Here is a 15,769-nt window from a genome sequence, read left to right as displayed (position 1 = left end):
TCATTATTAAACTGTTGGTTATGTTAAAACTAAACATCTTGATGATCACAGGGATATGTGAATATTTGATCGGTTAACTGGTTGCATATGTCAGATTTATGGCATGGCTCGTTAAGCAGAGAAAAGCTGTTGCTATGAAACATTGTCTTCTTAATCAACTGAGTCAGTGTCCTGGTGAAGAGAGATCCAATAGGCCAATAGATGGAAGGTTTGCGATGTGATTTCATTCTCTTTATTTTTTAAATACAATCATACAGTAGTTTATTTTGATACATGTGGCTGCTGTATTTTGTAGTTCATTTTGATGCATTTAAATTTGTTATTCGGATACATTTTGATGTATCTTTGCCCATCTCTGCCTGGCCAAAGGCCACAACACAGAGAACAACACAGGTAATGTAAAAAAAAATTAATAGAAATAAATGAATAACTTAAATAGGGATGCACTAATAACAAAATGATTGTCCAATACCAAAATTATTTTAACACAATCAGCTGGCATGAAGGTCCAGGAGAACCTGAGGAAGATGGAGATGGGGACCATTTAGGCTGAGACAAGGAGGGGGAGATTGGCAGCCTCCTCCGGTGTCCTGTGCCCTCCCCTCTATTGCCACCACTGACTCCCCTGTCGTCTTCAACACCTCCCCCCTTGTCAAGCTCCGCTCCCGGGACTGCAGTGAGTGTCGCCCATTGCTCGCCATGCTTTAAAATCTTGAGAAATGTCGCTGGGATAATGACATGCACACGTATTTTCCCTTCTACTGCCACACCGAGAACAGATTTCGGCTCTAGTGTTCCGTGATTTCATTAGTTCAGTTCCATTTCAAAATAGAAATGTGTATCATCTGTTGCAAGACGCTTTCCAACTGCCAACTGTCCAGGAACAAAACGGAAGCAAAACCAAATAAAGTTAGGGACCAAGCTCAATTGGCCGTTCGAATCTCCAATTTACATTGCAACTGTTTGGAGTTTGGCCACAAATCATTATGCGACAGACAAAATGTGAAGCGACGGCATCTGACTACTGAATGCAGATGTCCAAAATGTCCTTCCATTTAGAGCTCTTTCACTTCACTGTTTTCTTTGTACATGAGCGTCATCTCCCTCCCCACTGTTCTGTCTCATCACACCTCTTCCCTGATGTTACCGTAGGCAGCATCAAAGGCCGCCGCTCTTCCTACCTGCTGGCCATTACCACCGAGCGCTCCAAGTCATGTGACGAGGGTCTCAACACCTTTCGGGAGGAAAGCCGTGTCTTCTCGTGAGTTTGGCCACTTGTTGCCTGGAGGTCGTTCACTCTGTCGAGGTCGGAAAGGTGAAATGACAACACTACAACGTTAATTGTTCAGTGCCTCAGAAAGATGGGGTATTATTTCTATTTCATTTAACTTTGTTCTGTGGATATCCAACCACCATTCTTTGCCAAAGGCAATGATAAACAAAGGTAAGCACCATGATTATAAGTTACTGTAGGGGAAACACTGAACATCGTGTGCTAAACACTGCTAACCACACTCGCATTACTAATTATTTACACTGAGTTCCTTTCCTTTCTCTCCATCCAGTCCAACAGGGAATAAGCCAGACGCTTCTCCCAGGGCCCATCGCATGATGCCACCCTTCCTACTGGCCAAGACAGACAACACTTCCATGAACCACTCCTCCAGCAAAGGTGAGGGGCACATATAGCACAGTTTTATACACAAGCAGGGCACAGATGTACCTTATCAGTGTTCACTAGGCTCCTAACAGAAGTAGGACCAAAACAGGGGAGGGACTGCCAGTAATTGTCCAATGAGAAACACTGTTTTTATACTACGTGTCTTTTTTCAAATGTGTGATTGGTTTTAAGACTGTGCCAAACCAATGCATTTCTCTCAGAGGTTTGCTGTACCTCTAAAGGACAGCTTTGTAACTTGGCTGTTTCTTGGTCTCTCTCTTTCTCTCTATGCATCCTTCCATCTGTCTTTCTGTCCTAGATGAGAGCAAGGCCACATGGGGTATCAACATCATGAAGAAGGCCAAGAAGACCGGCCCCAAGGTGTTTGGAGTACGACTAGAGGACTGTCAACCTGCCGTCAACAACAAGGTTTGCCTGACGTTCTACCAGCACAGTTCACACATTTTCACTTTCCGACACTTTTCTCATTTTTTCCCTGGTGCGCTCCATCTGAATCTCTTTCTGTCCCCCCCAGTTTGTCCCTCTGATCGTGGAGTTGTGCTGTGGGCTGGTGGAGAGCTTGGGTCTGGAGTACACTGGTGTTTACAGGGTACCGGGAAACAACGCCATGGTATCCAGCCTTCAGGAGCAGCTCAACAAGGGTTTGGAGATCAACTTCACAGAGGAGGTGTGTGTGTTTATAAACTTGTTTTTACATGTGTGGGACAGTACTGGAAACACATGAGAAAGGTAAAATGTGGTATAAAACAATGTGGAAAATAATATACAGCTGTGGACAAAATGAAGAGTACACTGCACCTTTTTCTTTCCTTCCCAAAAAAGTTGAAAAGGAAGGTTTTGAGTGAGGAACAGAAGAGTTCAATTTGGAGTGGTCTCTTAATTTAAACCCTTCTGTTCCTCACTCAAAATCATCCTTTCCAACTTGGATAGGAAAGAAAAAGGTGCAGTGGTCTCTTCATTTTTTCCAGGGCTGTATTTTAAAGTAGAATTTGAAGGTTGTAAATGCATCTATATATACAATGATAAGCCAAAACATTATGACAACTCACAGGTGAAGCAATTAACATCGATCATCTCCTAACAAGGACACACGTCAAGGTCTGGGTAGATTATCTGTCAACAGTGGAGGGACAGACAGGAGGGACAAACCACAAACCGGCAATGGGGTGTTGGGTGCCCAAGGCTCATCGATGCAGGAAGGTAACGAAGGCTATCCCGTCTGGTCTGAACCGACAGAGGGTCATGGCAATGGTATTCCCTGATAGCAGTGGCCTCTTTCAGTAGGATAATGCGCCCTGCCACACTGCGCACATTGTTTGGGAATGGTTTGAGGAACATGACGAAGTTCAAGGTGTTAGCCTGGCCGAATTCCCCAGATCTCAATCTGATTGAGCATCTGTGAGATGTGTTGGACAAACAAGTCCAATCCATGGAAGCTCCACCTCACAACTTACGGGACTTGAAGGACCTGCTGCTGTCTTGGTCCCCTATACCAATGAACACCTTCAGGGGTCTTACAGAGTCCATGCCTCAGTGGGTCTGCACTGTTTTGGCAACACGCCGAGGACAGCATATTAGGCAGGTAGTCATAATGTTTTGGCTGATCAGTGTATACAGACATCCCAAATATGTACCAAACCAATTACTCTCCAGGGGGTGTATTTATGTTTTCACATAAATTAATACATTTGTTTGGGTTTTTCTTCTTCAAATAATACTGTCATCAGAGATATATATTTGAAATTTTTTGGAGAGAATAGAGTTAAAGACCAAAAAGTAGAGACAAAAAATATCAGAGAGCAAAAGTAGGTAGTAAGATGGAGGATATGACAGCAACACTGTAATTAAAGAAAGTTTTCATCTTCACCTTTTTCCAGACCTTCATTTTGCATGTTTTCCCTTTTTTAATCTACATTGGTACTTAAAATATTTAGCTCTACGTTATCCTTATCTAGACTTCAAAGATGAATTCTTTTTTAAAGAAGTTGTTCTTTATTAATATGGACCAAATAATTTTTCCACTGCAATTTTGTATGCTTTTTTTGTGTTTCAGTGGGAAAGAAGGTAAAGAAATAAAACAAAGGTCAGTGGTGAAAATGGTTTCCAGGACCCTGTTCCTTTAGAATCTAGCGTTTGGCACAGATTCTTCCTGCTTTCGCCTTGTTTGGCTCTTGTACTTGAATATGGACTGTCGTGGTCAGCATTTGGTTAGTTTTGCTGTCGCCAGCTGCACATGTTTTGTCCCTGAAAAGAGGTGCAGATATAATAAATAATTCAAATAAACAATACAGCAGAGATCAGGTAATCACATTTAAAAAAGGACGATACTACTTGCTTGTGCACTTTATGGTGCAACTGTATATTTTTAAGGCACATTTCACTACACCAAACGTACTTTTGCAGAGGCACGCTCGTGTCTGTGTCGGCAGTGGCGGCAGGTGATTGCTGGCCCTGGTCTTGGGTGGCCATCCACTGAGCGGGAAGCATGCCAGACACGCGGGTCTCCCTGTGATGGCTGGGATTCCACTGAACCCCTTTGTTGCTGGAGTAGAAGTCGGCAGCATTTGTCTGTGGAATGTTTAAAAAAATATATATATATATTGTTTCATAAAATGTTACAAAATAAGATATTCTGTATGAGCTATGGAATGGATGGCTGGTTGATAATAGATTTAGCCATGGCCATGACACTCACCATCCAGTGCTTGTGCTGGTTGGCCAGGTATTCTTGGCGCTGTGCCTTTGTCTGAGCCGGAGCCACGTATAGCGCCTTGGTTCCCAAGATACGGCCATTCATCTCTGTCAAGGCCCTGTTGGCCTCCTCGGTGGAGGAGAGGGAAACGAAGCCAAAACCTTTGTGACGGCCACCCTCCATCATCACCTTGGCGCTGATGACCTTTCCAAATGGAGAGAACGCCTTTTTTAAATGGTAACCATCATAAGCTTCATCCAGGTTCTTTACAAAGAGGTTGATTCCTCTGTATCCAGCCTTGGTTTCAGTCTTCATCTGGCCAAATTTGTCCTTCAGCACTGCCTGGCGTTCTGCTTTTTTCTGAGCGCGACCTACATAGATCAGCCTCCCGTTTACTTCCTTCCTGTTCATTTCGTATATGGCTTTCAGTGCATCCTCATGTCTCTGGAAGCAAACGAATCCGAACCCCTTGGACTTCCCGCTGTCGTCCGTCATAACCTTGGCGCTCACGATCGGACCATATTCCTCGAATAGCTCAGTCAGCTTCTTGTCATTCATGTCAGTGTCAAAGTTCTTTACAAATACGTTGTTGAACTCTCTGGCCTTGGCTCCAAGTTCATCCTCTCGTTCTTTGCGAGATTTGAATCTTGTGATGGATACTTTTTCATCATCCAGCAGCATCCCATTAAGTTTCTCAGTGGCTCTATCGGCGGAGGCCTGGGTCTCATACTGGATGTATCCATAGCCCTTGGATTCACCATTCTCGTCATAAACCACCTTGCGAGAGTAAATGTCTCCAAAAACTGAGAAGGTCTCGCACAGGTTCTTATTTCCAATGGTCTTTTTGTTCAGGTTCTTGATGAAGAGTTTTCCCACTCCACTCTTCCTCCGGACAGGGTCAGGGTCCGACCTCATGATGCGCAGATATCTTCCTGCAAGTGTGTGGTCGCTGAACATGAGCAGGGCACGCTCTGCATGGGCCGGCTGATAATAGTTGACGTAGGCATAGCCCAGGGAGCAGCGTGTGATCCGATCCCTGCAGACACGGATGGAAAAGATGGGTCCGGCCTCACTAAACATCCCATTAAGGTCTGCCTCGCTAACATTTTGGTGGAGGTCGCCAACATACAAAGAATTCATTTTGGAGATTTCTGGATATAACACCTGTGTGTCTAGGATAATTAAAAAGGATAGAATGACCGGTGAAGGAACAGGTGCCATGTGGTGAAACTTCTGGAACTACCTTGTTTGTGATGTCATAAGGAATGTTGCATCAAACATAATTTTTGTGTTCTAATCTTTCTTTTAGTGCTTCATGTTATGTACAGGATCTATAAAAAATTCAATTAAAATAACTTTTTATGGTACATCAAAATCACAATAAAAGAATAAAATGAGTGGACTACAATATAAAGGAATATAAGCATGAAGACATTCTATGCACATTTCTATTACAAATCAGATATCAGTTATCAGATACAGACACATTGCGGTGATATTTCAGTCTCCCTTGAGGAAAAGGATCCAGGATTAGTTTGTTAGGGTTAGAATGGGATTAGTTACAGGGCTTTCAGTTAGAGGGCAGGATCATGAGTAGCAATACTTTCATGGGTCCCAACAAGGTCAGTAAAAACTCAAATGTGCGTTCATGTTTCACCCCTACTTACACCCTCTATCTCAGCCAGACCTGGGCAAGACGAGGCCCCCGGGCCAGATCCGGCCCGTTGAGTCATTCTATCCGGCCCGCCATACATCCAAACTTTTAAAATAATAACCAACACCACAATCCATACACGAAAGTTATCATTTGTACATACTATAAGCAATTGATGGCTAGCGATCTCTGGAAATGAGCCTAAGAAAAGTGATAACGAAAGCAGGGTATTTAAAAAACGATTGATGTCGCAGGTAGAGCAACTTGCTTAATATGTTAAGCTAACGTCACAGTTTTTAAAGAGTACAATTTGAAGAGGCACTTCCAGAGCAAGCATGCAGCGAAATACAAAAACTGTCAACTGATGCTACAATTCAACAAGTCCAAGCGCAGATGCAGCCTCACTGATGAACATCTTGCAGCAGTACCGCACACTGCTTCAACAGAACGGCACACTGCTTCAACAGAACGGCACACTGCTTCAACAGAACGGCACACTGCTTCAACAGAACGGCACACTGCTTCAACAGAACGGCACACTGCTTCAACAGAACGGCACACTGCTTCAACAGAAATGACACCTAACTTCACCCCATTTGTCAACGCCCATACGAGGCTCTCCTGTTCATACTGAGTAGCCCTAAAAGTTGATTTCTTGGGTCTGGGCTGCTGGAATCGCTGTCGTTAAAAGCACGTAGTGCATAAAATATACTGTATGAAGTTAGATGATGGCAGTTATACCAACATTTGCTTTGAGTGAAAATCTTAAGTGATCATAAGTGATTTCATAGACTTATGTCTGCCCTAATAACTATTATACCTATATAACTGTTATACACTGTACCTTATGTAATGTATCTTACTCTGTTGAGTTGAAAGTTGCGTTTTAAGGCAAATATGTGTTGCAACATAACCCTAAAAAGTAATAAAAAACATTGTTAAAGTAAATTAAGTTCAATTATGAAAACGGTGTTGCATGGAAAATAAATAAGCATAAATATAATAGTTAACAGAGTTAGCTATGTTGTGTGTTTTTTAGGCATGTTGGTTAAAAAAGTAATCTTACCCACGATGCTATTTGGCATTTTCAGTGTGGCCCCCCAGTGAAAAATATTGCCCACCCCTTCTCTATCTGTAGACAAGTACAATGACTTCATTGATGCCAACCAGCTGGAAGACTCGGGAGATGAAACCATGAAGAAACTGGTAGGTGGCTGACTGTCAAACAATAGTACAACATACTGGTAATCAATGAGGAGGTTTATTTGGGCTTTCACTTCTTCCCCCCATGTCTCTCTCTTTCCCTTCATTTATCTATCAATTTGCCCCTCTTTTCTTCAAACGTTATACCTTCTCTCTCTCTCATCCCTTTCTCTTCTCTCTCTCTCTCATCCCTTTCTCTTCTCTCTCTCTCTCATCCCTTTCTCTTCTCTCTCTCTCTCATCCCTTTCTCTTCTCTCTCTCTCTCATCCCTTTCTCTTCTCTCTCTCTCATCCCTTTCTCTTCTGACTCTTCCACTGTCAGATCCTTGATCTTCCAGACCACTATCGCCACACTCTCAAGTTCCTGGTCTGTCATCTGAAGACTGTGGCGGATCATGCCGATAAGAACAAGGTAGGAGATGCTCCTGGCATTACCAGTAAGGGCCATTCCTTCAGCTGTTTCATCCATCAATATCTGTTAACTTTTCATGTCTTTTACTATTCTCCCGGTCTGCATCCTTTTGCATTCCACTGTTAACTGTCCTCACATCTCCCTTCCCATTTCCCTCCACCCCCTCTCCTGTCTTTCTAGATGGAGCCCAGGAACCTGGCTCTTGTGTTCGGTCCCACTCTGGTGCGAACCTCTGAGGACAACATGACTGACATGGTCACCCACATGCCAGACCGTTACAAGATCATTGAAACGCTCATCCTGCATGTAAGAAGCTGGGCCCGTCCCATCTGGCTCCTCAGCAGTCTGCTGGGAATCTGACCCGGCCATCATTCACAAGGTTTCCTACCAGTGGTTTGTACCATGTAATGATGTGCCTTTATCTTTCAGCACGACTGGTTCTTCAGCGATGGAGAGCTGAGTGAGGATGAGAAGGTATGTGGAAAGGAAAGAAATTATACATTTGACAAACATTTTCATAATGTGGTTTTTCTGGAACTGTTTCCTGTTGATCAGTCTGTATGTCTGTTTGTTAAATGAAATAATAATATTGTCATCTAGGCCAGAGGTTTTCAATGTGTGAGGTGCACATCCCCTTGGGGGAGCGCCAGAGAGCTTTAGGGAAGGTGTTATATAACCTGGGAAGTGGTTTATACCTACAGTATATATATTCACTACTGTTCAAAAGTTTGGAGTCACTTAGAAATGTCCATTTTTTCCACAAAAACATACATGAAATTAGTTTGAATGGGAAATATAGCTGAATGAATTGGAAATATAGACCTTGACAAGGTTAGAAATAATGATTTTTATTGTAATAAGTGTCCTTTTTGGAGTCGTATTTCTTTTGTAAATGGTTAGCTTTTTAATATAAATTTTTTACCATCCAGCATTAACGTCTGCTTGTTCAAATACATTTTTATTGGTTTTAGTCAGGTTAAGAACTTATATAATGAATCAGGGCTTATGTGCTTTACATTGTATTGAGGGGGATTGCAGAGTTCACATCAACTCATCCATCACTAATGTGAATCAACTCTAACTCTGGGTTGTGATCTTTTATATAGTTGCCCTAATGCAACATTCCCTATAACGAGATGCGGACCTTTTCTGTCTGCGGCTGTGCTTTACTCTTCTCCTACGTTTGGCTTGTTTTCTGCCTATGGGCCTACTGTATACTCATGGTTTCCCCACTTTCTCTCTCTTTCTGGAACTTACTGCACCTAGCTGAGCCTGTGGATCAACCTCTTCGGTAGGAGCAGGACTCGTTCTCCATGTTGTTTCTGTCAGTATGTGTGTTAGAGCTGAATGATCTGTACAAATCAATAACACAATAAATTACCTGAATTGATACAATATGATATATTCAGTGCTAAATTAAAAATATTAATGTGTACCAGTTTGTATCTACCCTCATAAAACGGAGGGTTTCAATCCTGAATGTTGATTGGAAATACCGCAGCTATCAGCCAATCGAGCATCTGTGAGATGTGCTGGACAAACAGGTCCAATCCATGGAGGCCCCACCTCACAACTTACAGGACTTAAAGGATCTGCTGCTAACGTCTTGGTGCCAGATTACACAGCACACCTTTCGAGGTCTAGTAGAGTCCATGCCTCGACTGACTTTTGTTTTGTCCAGCCCCTGTAAATAAGAAAGTTGCACACTCTGTGTTACAGCTCCAAGTGATTTATTAAGTAAAATACCATGTTTCTGCATCAACGTGCCTTCTTCAGGGTTGAAACTAGGTGAATATTTGAAACTAGGTTACATTTCGTTGGACTGTACTTGTACTGTTCAATGACAAAGTTGAATCTAATCTCATCTAATAGAAAGGCAATGCAATTAGTGCAGCCAATGACAACCGTGAGGTGTGTCCTAGTAATTAAGATGATGAAAATTTAAACATGTGAGACAATAGTTTTAAAAATTATAATTTTTATCATATTTTAACATGATTAAATAATATATGCATAAGAGGTATGTACATTCCATTTTATCACATTTGTTTCATAACTTTATTTTTGATATAAAGATGGGAGCTTCTCAACTCTTGGTTTGATATAGTGATCTACAAACTTGGAAATGTTACATGTCACAGAGTCCATGTCTGCTGTAATCAGTCTACCCAGAGGCACTTACGCATTTTTGGGACTGTTTCAGTCCTTTTTGGAGGTTTCATACACAGAAACTTTTTAGTAATTTTTACTGATTCAAGAAAGCTTTCTACTGTGAATGTAATTCTAACGTGGAACTCTATAGTATAGTCATTGTACAGTATCTGCTAAAAAAAGCTGTAATTGAAATCCATGTACAATTTTAGGCAGATTCCTCCTCCTTTGTCACACTTTTTTACATTAATTGAGTGATCTCTCGCCATCCTTGTGTCTACTTAAGTTATCATACAATGATCCTTCCAATCACAGTACCTTACTTCATGCAGACTGTATGCGTCTTCACATCCATAAAATTGAAATACAAAATAAATAAATGCAAGTACCAAATTCTTGATTATGCAATGACAACAATTTCCCAAAACTCATGAGAAGAATTGCTCCAAATCAAACCAAAGAAAAAAAAAAACAACAAGACAGTCTGAAGTGTTTAGAATTTTTAAAAACGAATATTGAAATGCACTGGCAAATTCCACAATCTGAAAAAACATTGCACAACTCTTCCCGGGAACGTCCTGTTTGTCTACAAGCACAATACCAACATGAGATGGGATCTGTCCGGATTGCCTAGCCACACGCTCTAGACACCCATTTGCAATGGGAAGGACACATGTGGTGCATTTGTACAGCACTACCAAAAAAAACATCTTTCTTCAGACACCCACACAAAGGCCAAAAAAACAAAAAACATCTCAAGCAACAAATAGCTGAACTCTGTAGCTCAATTAGATGTATAAAAAAAAAAAACCTGAGTACCCAGTAGCAGCTCATTTATCGGAAGCTAATCATTCTATCTCCATCAAATACATAGAAATCAAGCAAGTTACTCTACCCTGGAGCAGGGGTGTAAAAAGTACAAAGTAGAAGTACTCGGCTGTGTTCACCAGTTTTGGGAAGTTCCTAAAGAAGGGTTAAATGACCATGTAAATAGAGTTCATAACTCATCAGTGTCCTTAATTGATAATTTACACTCTTCCTTTTTATTTAATTGATCACTAGTGAGTTTTGAACTCCCTTTACCTGGTTATTTAGATCTTAATTAGATACTTCCCAAAAGTGGTGAACACCGCCGAACCCAGTTGAGTACTTTTACTTTGTACTTTTTACACCTCTGCCCAGGAGAGGAGGCATATTTGAAATATTATTCCTACAGATGGAGGCTCAATGTATTTCTGATGTTAAAACACTGACCCCTACTGGACTAAACAGACTTTGACCTCAGGCCATTATGAACGTCTACTGACCTAACACATTAGTTTTATAGTGAATTATCCAGTATTTATGTTCCATGCTGATGATTCATATTTTGCATTACGCTTCTTACAAAACAATAATATGTAAAGATTAAATTAATAATAAATGTGATGAAATAAAAAGTATATTTTTAGATTGCAAACAGCATGTAATCAGGTTAATAATAAATGTAAAATGTTTAAAACTTTTCCCCCCAACAGTCTCACACATTTAACCTTTTATCATGCTAATTACTAGGACACACCTCGGATTGTCATTGGCTGCACTAATTGCACTGGCTGTCTAAATAACAAAGTTTAAAAGCCTGAAGGCATGTTGATGCAAAAGAAATTGCCGTTTGAGTTCATAAATCACTTGGCGCTGTAACAGAGTAAGCTATGCAACTTTCTTTATATAGACTATTATACATTAACAAACTTCATTAAAGAAATGTTATGTATAATCCTCCCGTTAGCCTATAGGCTACTGTAGAGGTGTTCGGAGCCTGCTAACGTCGTTAATAGCGCAATATGCATATACAGCCGTGTGAATACACTTGCGCTGTGAATGTGTGTATTAATTAGGGCCTAATAATTTAGCTTCTAAATAAAAACGAATATTTAACAAAATATGGTTGGCGATACCCACAGATTGTCAGTATCATATTTAATCGGCATTGAGCATAATTGTACTCAATGTCGATTAAATTCCTGTTATTATTTCAGGTAAAGAATGACTAGTCACTTCCTTCTTCGGTTGGGTTGTACATCCTGTATTGCCGCCTCTGGACGGAGGTAAAATATTTAATAAATAGTTAAATATTCTTTTTATTATTATTATTGAATGAAAAATGTACAAACAATGTACTATAACACTATAATGGCCCTACGTTACAAGTCAGTAATAGCAAATTATATAAAGCAAATAATCATATTTCACTGGGTGACTATCACACCTTCAGTGGCGTACAAGAGATGCTGAGCTCTCGTTATAAACCAAATTATGCAATTTCATAAGGACCCAATTCATTCTAAAAACATCAGCAAGGGTATTGTTTTAAGACACCTACATTTATTAATTACATATTTTGCAAGAATCATTAGATTGTTAAAACAATATCATAGTTTATATCAAGATATAGATATATTTGATTTAACTTATGAGAACATTGGCAGATGTACATATTTGTCATGGATCAATGGCCAGAACTTACTAGTGTCGGGCATGAGATAAAATCAAATCCCCTTCTACCAAGAGTGTGTGGATAAGCATTTCTCACTATGTAAAATGTCTTGTGATGACAAATGCTAAGCGGTAATCAGACTGCGTGATAGGCGGCTCACAGGACACCATCTTCAAGCACAGCTTAACACTGGTCAAAGTAAGCAAGTTTCAGTTTCCACTGTGTTGAGATGACTTCGAGCAGGCTTGACACATTGAGTGGCAGTAAGAAAGCAATGGCTAAGATGGCAAAATTAGAAAAAGAGGCTTGTCTGGGCCACGAAGCACGCTCAGTGGACTACTGAATGCTGGAAAAAGGTCTAATGGACAAATGAATCAAAATGTGAATTATTGGGCCCATCACTGGGTTTTTGTACCTCGTTGAGTTGGGGATGGTTCCTCAGTGTGTAACACCAACTGTCAGACATGGAGGAGGAAGCATGAAGGTCTAGGGCTTGTTTGTATGACCAAGTGTCGGCGACTTGCACAGAGTGAGTGGCAACGTGAACCAAAATGACTACCACAGTATTTTTTAGCACCATTCAAGACCCTCTGGGGTACTGTATGTCTAGATGGACAGGGGTTCATCCTACAGTAAGATAACGACCCAAAACATTCCTCCAGGCTGTCAGAACTACCTTAGAAGAGAAGGACAAGATGGTAGGCTTCAAATCATGGAATGGCCAGCACAGTCTGCAGACTTAAACCCATTGGGCTGGTTTGGGATGAACTGGGCAGAAAGGCGAAAGCAAAGCGACCAACAAGTGCAACACATTTGTGGAAACATCTGCAACAGTTTTGGGAAGAACCACTGAACAATATTTGATTTCCGTTGTTGAAAGAATGCCACAAGTGTGCTTGGCTATTATAAACAAAATGATTCCATGATTTATTTTTTGTCTCATTTGTCTTATTTGTTTTATGCTATAATTTCAGAGTACATTAAGACATTTCGATGTGTAAATTCCAATAAAAACTGGAAGAATCGAGGTGTTCTAAAACTTATGATCAGTTATCTGTCTATTTATCTAAATATCTAAATATCTATAATATTTGACTGTGTTGTTGACTAGGATGACAAAATTAATTGAAGGGTAGGTTGAGTATGGCCATAAGTTCACATTTATTCATATACAATTTTAGGCCTGAGGCCTTTGAGAAAGTGTGAATGAAGGGGTTTAGGTATCTGGTCATTGTTTTTGAGAAACAACTAACACAGAGTGGTGTCATCAGCAAATTGACTGATCCATAAGGATCTACCAAAAATATGTAATTTCTCAATAATCAAACAGATTGCTTATATTCACGCTCAACAGCCTACAAAGTGCACCACTTTATTTCATATTTAAATATTAGCATCTTTTTGGTTTGTGAACAATACATTTTTTCGTTACACCCTGTTTTCCTATAATATAACTGCATTGAGTTTGTCTGATGCTTTTAAAGCACACTTCAAGAGGAAATCTTACATGAGCAGTTATATCATTACAGGAGATGCCCACCATGTAACCTGTAATTAAGATCGGGCAAACAACCAGATCTTTTACTTAAAGCTGAATATTTTTTTGTTCTTCCTGAGCTGGCTTAACACAATAATAAAAGTTGAAGTAAAATAAGCTTTGCAGCTGGTATAAAGACAGGTAAGTGTGAAGTGCATGAAATATATTTTTTATTTGAAAGGGACTGAATTAGTTTTTTGCCTACATGTAGCTGCTGGGTAGACCTGGTAAATGGTCAGTGGTAGAACAACAACTTCCACCATTATAAATTAGGGCTATTTTTTTCAAACCTCATAAATAGTGGCCTGCAACCAGTGAAATTGTAGCTGGCTTAAACAATATGTGTAATGTTTTTTGCACAGTTTTAGATTGTGGTCAATACACTATGACAGGCATTGCCACCAGTCACAAACCCACTGTGTGTATGCAGTTGGACACAACCCTGTCCAAACAGTTGGGATGGTACATTGCTTGAACTAAGTTTAAACTAAGTTAAAAAAAATTGCTAGCTAATGTTTACATCCTGTATTGGTACAGGAAACAAAGCAGATTAACAAATATATCCCTGGCATGGGAGAGTTCCTCTTCCCTCTTGGTGCCACCAGGACTTCTCTACCATTCCCTAACAGTTTCATGGGGGCATTTCTGGGGTACACGGCTAAGCGCTCCCCTGCCTGAAGGTTCAGTTCGACTTAGGTCGTGTGCATTTCTGTCACCACTGAAGGTCCCCGGCAACTCCATGTTGACCCCTCCCAATTTTTTCTGCCCTCTTCGACACCCCTCCTAAATCCTTTTGCTGGGTGTTTGGCCTCTTTCGGTCACTTGACTGCAGGTGGGTGGGGTGGCCTTATCACACAGCCTTGGAGGGGGGGCATCTCCTGTGCAGTTGAGTAGTAAAATGGAATGTTTCAATTAGCCGGGTTAAATGTTTGACAGTCTGGTTAGCCTCGGTATCGTTGTCAAAAGGCAGACAGGGGATGAGGGTGCTGAAGTGAGTAGGACTCTAAGAGGTCCTGCTCCTGGACTGCAAACTGGCACAGTGGCTTTGTATCCATTGCTAGTGGGGCAGGTAATGGCAGTCGAAAAATGAAAAGAGATTAACAAAGGACTGGATTTGTACCAGTTTGCAATGGGTTGTTTTTTATCCCAACAATAAACAATGCGGGACAGTTGAAAATATGTCACCAGTCATCAAGTTTTCAAGTTGTACTGTAGTAACGCTGTAGGCAGGACATAATCACAGAGAGAACAGAGGACTTTTAATACATGTATTAAGATGTAACAGAACACAGGTGTGGGCAATAATGACAAACTGATATGCATGCTCCAGATGAGGAAGGAATGGGTATCTCACGCTCAGGGCAGGCTTGCCGTGCCAGCACGTGACAGAGGGTTGCTTTTTGTTATAAACAGGGCTGCTCTCTGTCCGCTTTCTGGAGAGCTACCATCCTGTAGGTTCTCCTTCTGCTTCTTCTCTCCTTGGCCACAGATGCCCTTCCATCCCCTGGGTAAGGTGGTTCAAGCCTCCGACCCCCACACACCTAATAGAAATCTGCAACTAGAAAACACAAAACGTATCTTTTGCCATGTATCTTTTGCCTTTTTTTTTTTATCATGTCCACATAGTATATGACCAAGTACGAGCCCTATGAGCGTGGTTATGCCTTTTCACACATTGTTTTGCGCTGCATTATTGCTACGTATAATGAAATCATTGCCTCTCCTGTGAGCCTGACATTTAACTCCAGCCAACCGTGTGGGATACATCAGTGCTGTCATCAGGTCAATGATTTGTTCATGACGCTGGATGGACGTCACTTTTCTTGAACCTCACTGTTTCCAAACCACACCAAACAAATGACATACGCCATGAGCATATGCTGAGTCAGTATAGACATTCACCTCATATTGGTCTTAACAACTGGGCACGCAGCTGTTAAGGCTTTCAGTTCTGCCAGTTG

The 15,769-nt window shown here is 41.0% G+C and overlaps 2 protein-coding genes and 1 long non-coding RNA gene across 3 annotated transcripts; 2 read left to right on the top strand and 1 right to left on the bottom strand.

The window, feature by feature from the left end:
• Positions 1-1,361: 1,361 nt before the first annotated feature.
• Positions 1,362-3,749, top strand: LOC117594487 (rho GTPase-activating protein 23-like). The gene is made up of 5 exons (XM_034292090.1): positions 1,362-1,366; positions 1,566-1,672; positions 1,980-2,089; positions 2,196-2,348; positions 3,735-3,749. The coding sequence occupies exons 1-5, from the start codon at positions 1,362-1,364 to the stop codon at positions 3,747-3,749; spliced, it is 390 nt and encodes a 129-aa protein (XP_034147981.1).
• LOC105030478 (polyadenylate-binding protein 1-like) lies at positions 3,715-5,513 on the bottom strand. Its single transcript, XM_020046504.3, has 3 exons — positions 4,377-5,513; positions 4,077-4,249; positions 3,715-3,925 (listed from the first exon to the last, which is right to left on the bottom strand). The coding sequence occupies exons 1-3, from the start codon at positions 5,511-5,513 to the stop codon at positions 3,808-3,810; spliced, it is 1,428 nt and encodes a 475-aa protein (XP_019902063.3). The 3' UTR covers positions 3,715-3,807.
• A 1,703-nt stretch (positions 5,514-7,216) lies between these two features.
• LOC105030445 lies at positions 7,217-8,158 on the top strand. The gene is made up of 4 exons (XR_004575791.1): positions 7,217-7,233; positions 7,552-7,641; positions 7,822-7,947; positions 8,071-8,158. It is a non-coding gene; the product is annotated as an uncharacterized LOC105030445 (long non-coding RNA).
• Positions 8,159-15,769: the final 7,611 nt, after the last annotated feature.

Source organism: Esox lucius, chromosome 5 (genome assembly GCF_011004845.1).
Source record: "Esox lucius isolate fEsoLuc1 chromosome 5, fEsoLuc1.pri, whole genome shotgun sequence".
Taxonomy (NCBI): Eukaryota; Metazoa; Chordata; class Actinopteri; order Esociformes; family Esocidae; genus Esox; species Esox lucius.
This window is presented reverse-complemented; position numbering and strand designations above follow the sequence as displayed.

Excerpts from the sequence above, each read along its gene's own strand:
- LOC117594487 (XM_034292090.1), top strand. Across the intron at positions 1,673-1,979 it reads GAACCACTCCTCCAGCAAAG|ATGAGAGCAAGGCCACATGG; the intron begins GTGAGGGGCACA and ends TTTCTGTCCTAG. Across the intron at positions 2,090-2,195 it reads AACCTGCCGTCAACAACAAG|TTTGTCCCTCTGATCGTGGA; the intron begins GTTTGCCTGACG and ends TGTCCCCCCCAG.
- LOC105030478 (XM_020046504.3), bottom strand. The coding sequence starts at position 5,513 with ATGAATTCTTTGTATGTTGGCGACCTCCACCAAAATGTTAGCGAGGCA. Across the intron at positions 4,250-4,376 it reads ACCAGCACAAGCACTGGATG|ACAAATGCTGCCGACTTCTA; the intron begins GTGAGTGTCATG and ends AACATTCCACAG. Across the intron at positions 3,926-4,076 it reads ACGAGCGTGCCTCTGCAAAA|GGACAAAACATGTGCAGCTG; the intron begins GTACGTTTGGTG and ends ACCTCTTTTCAG.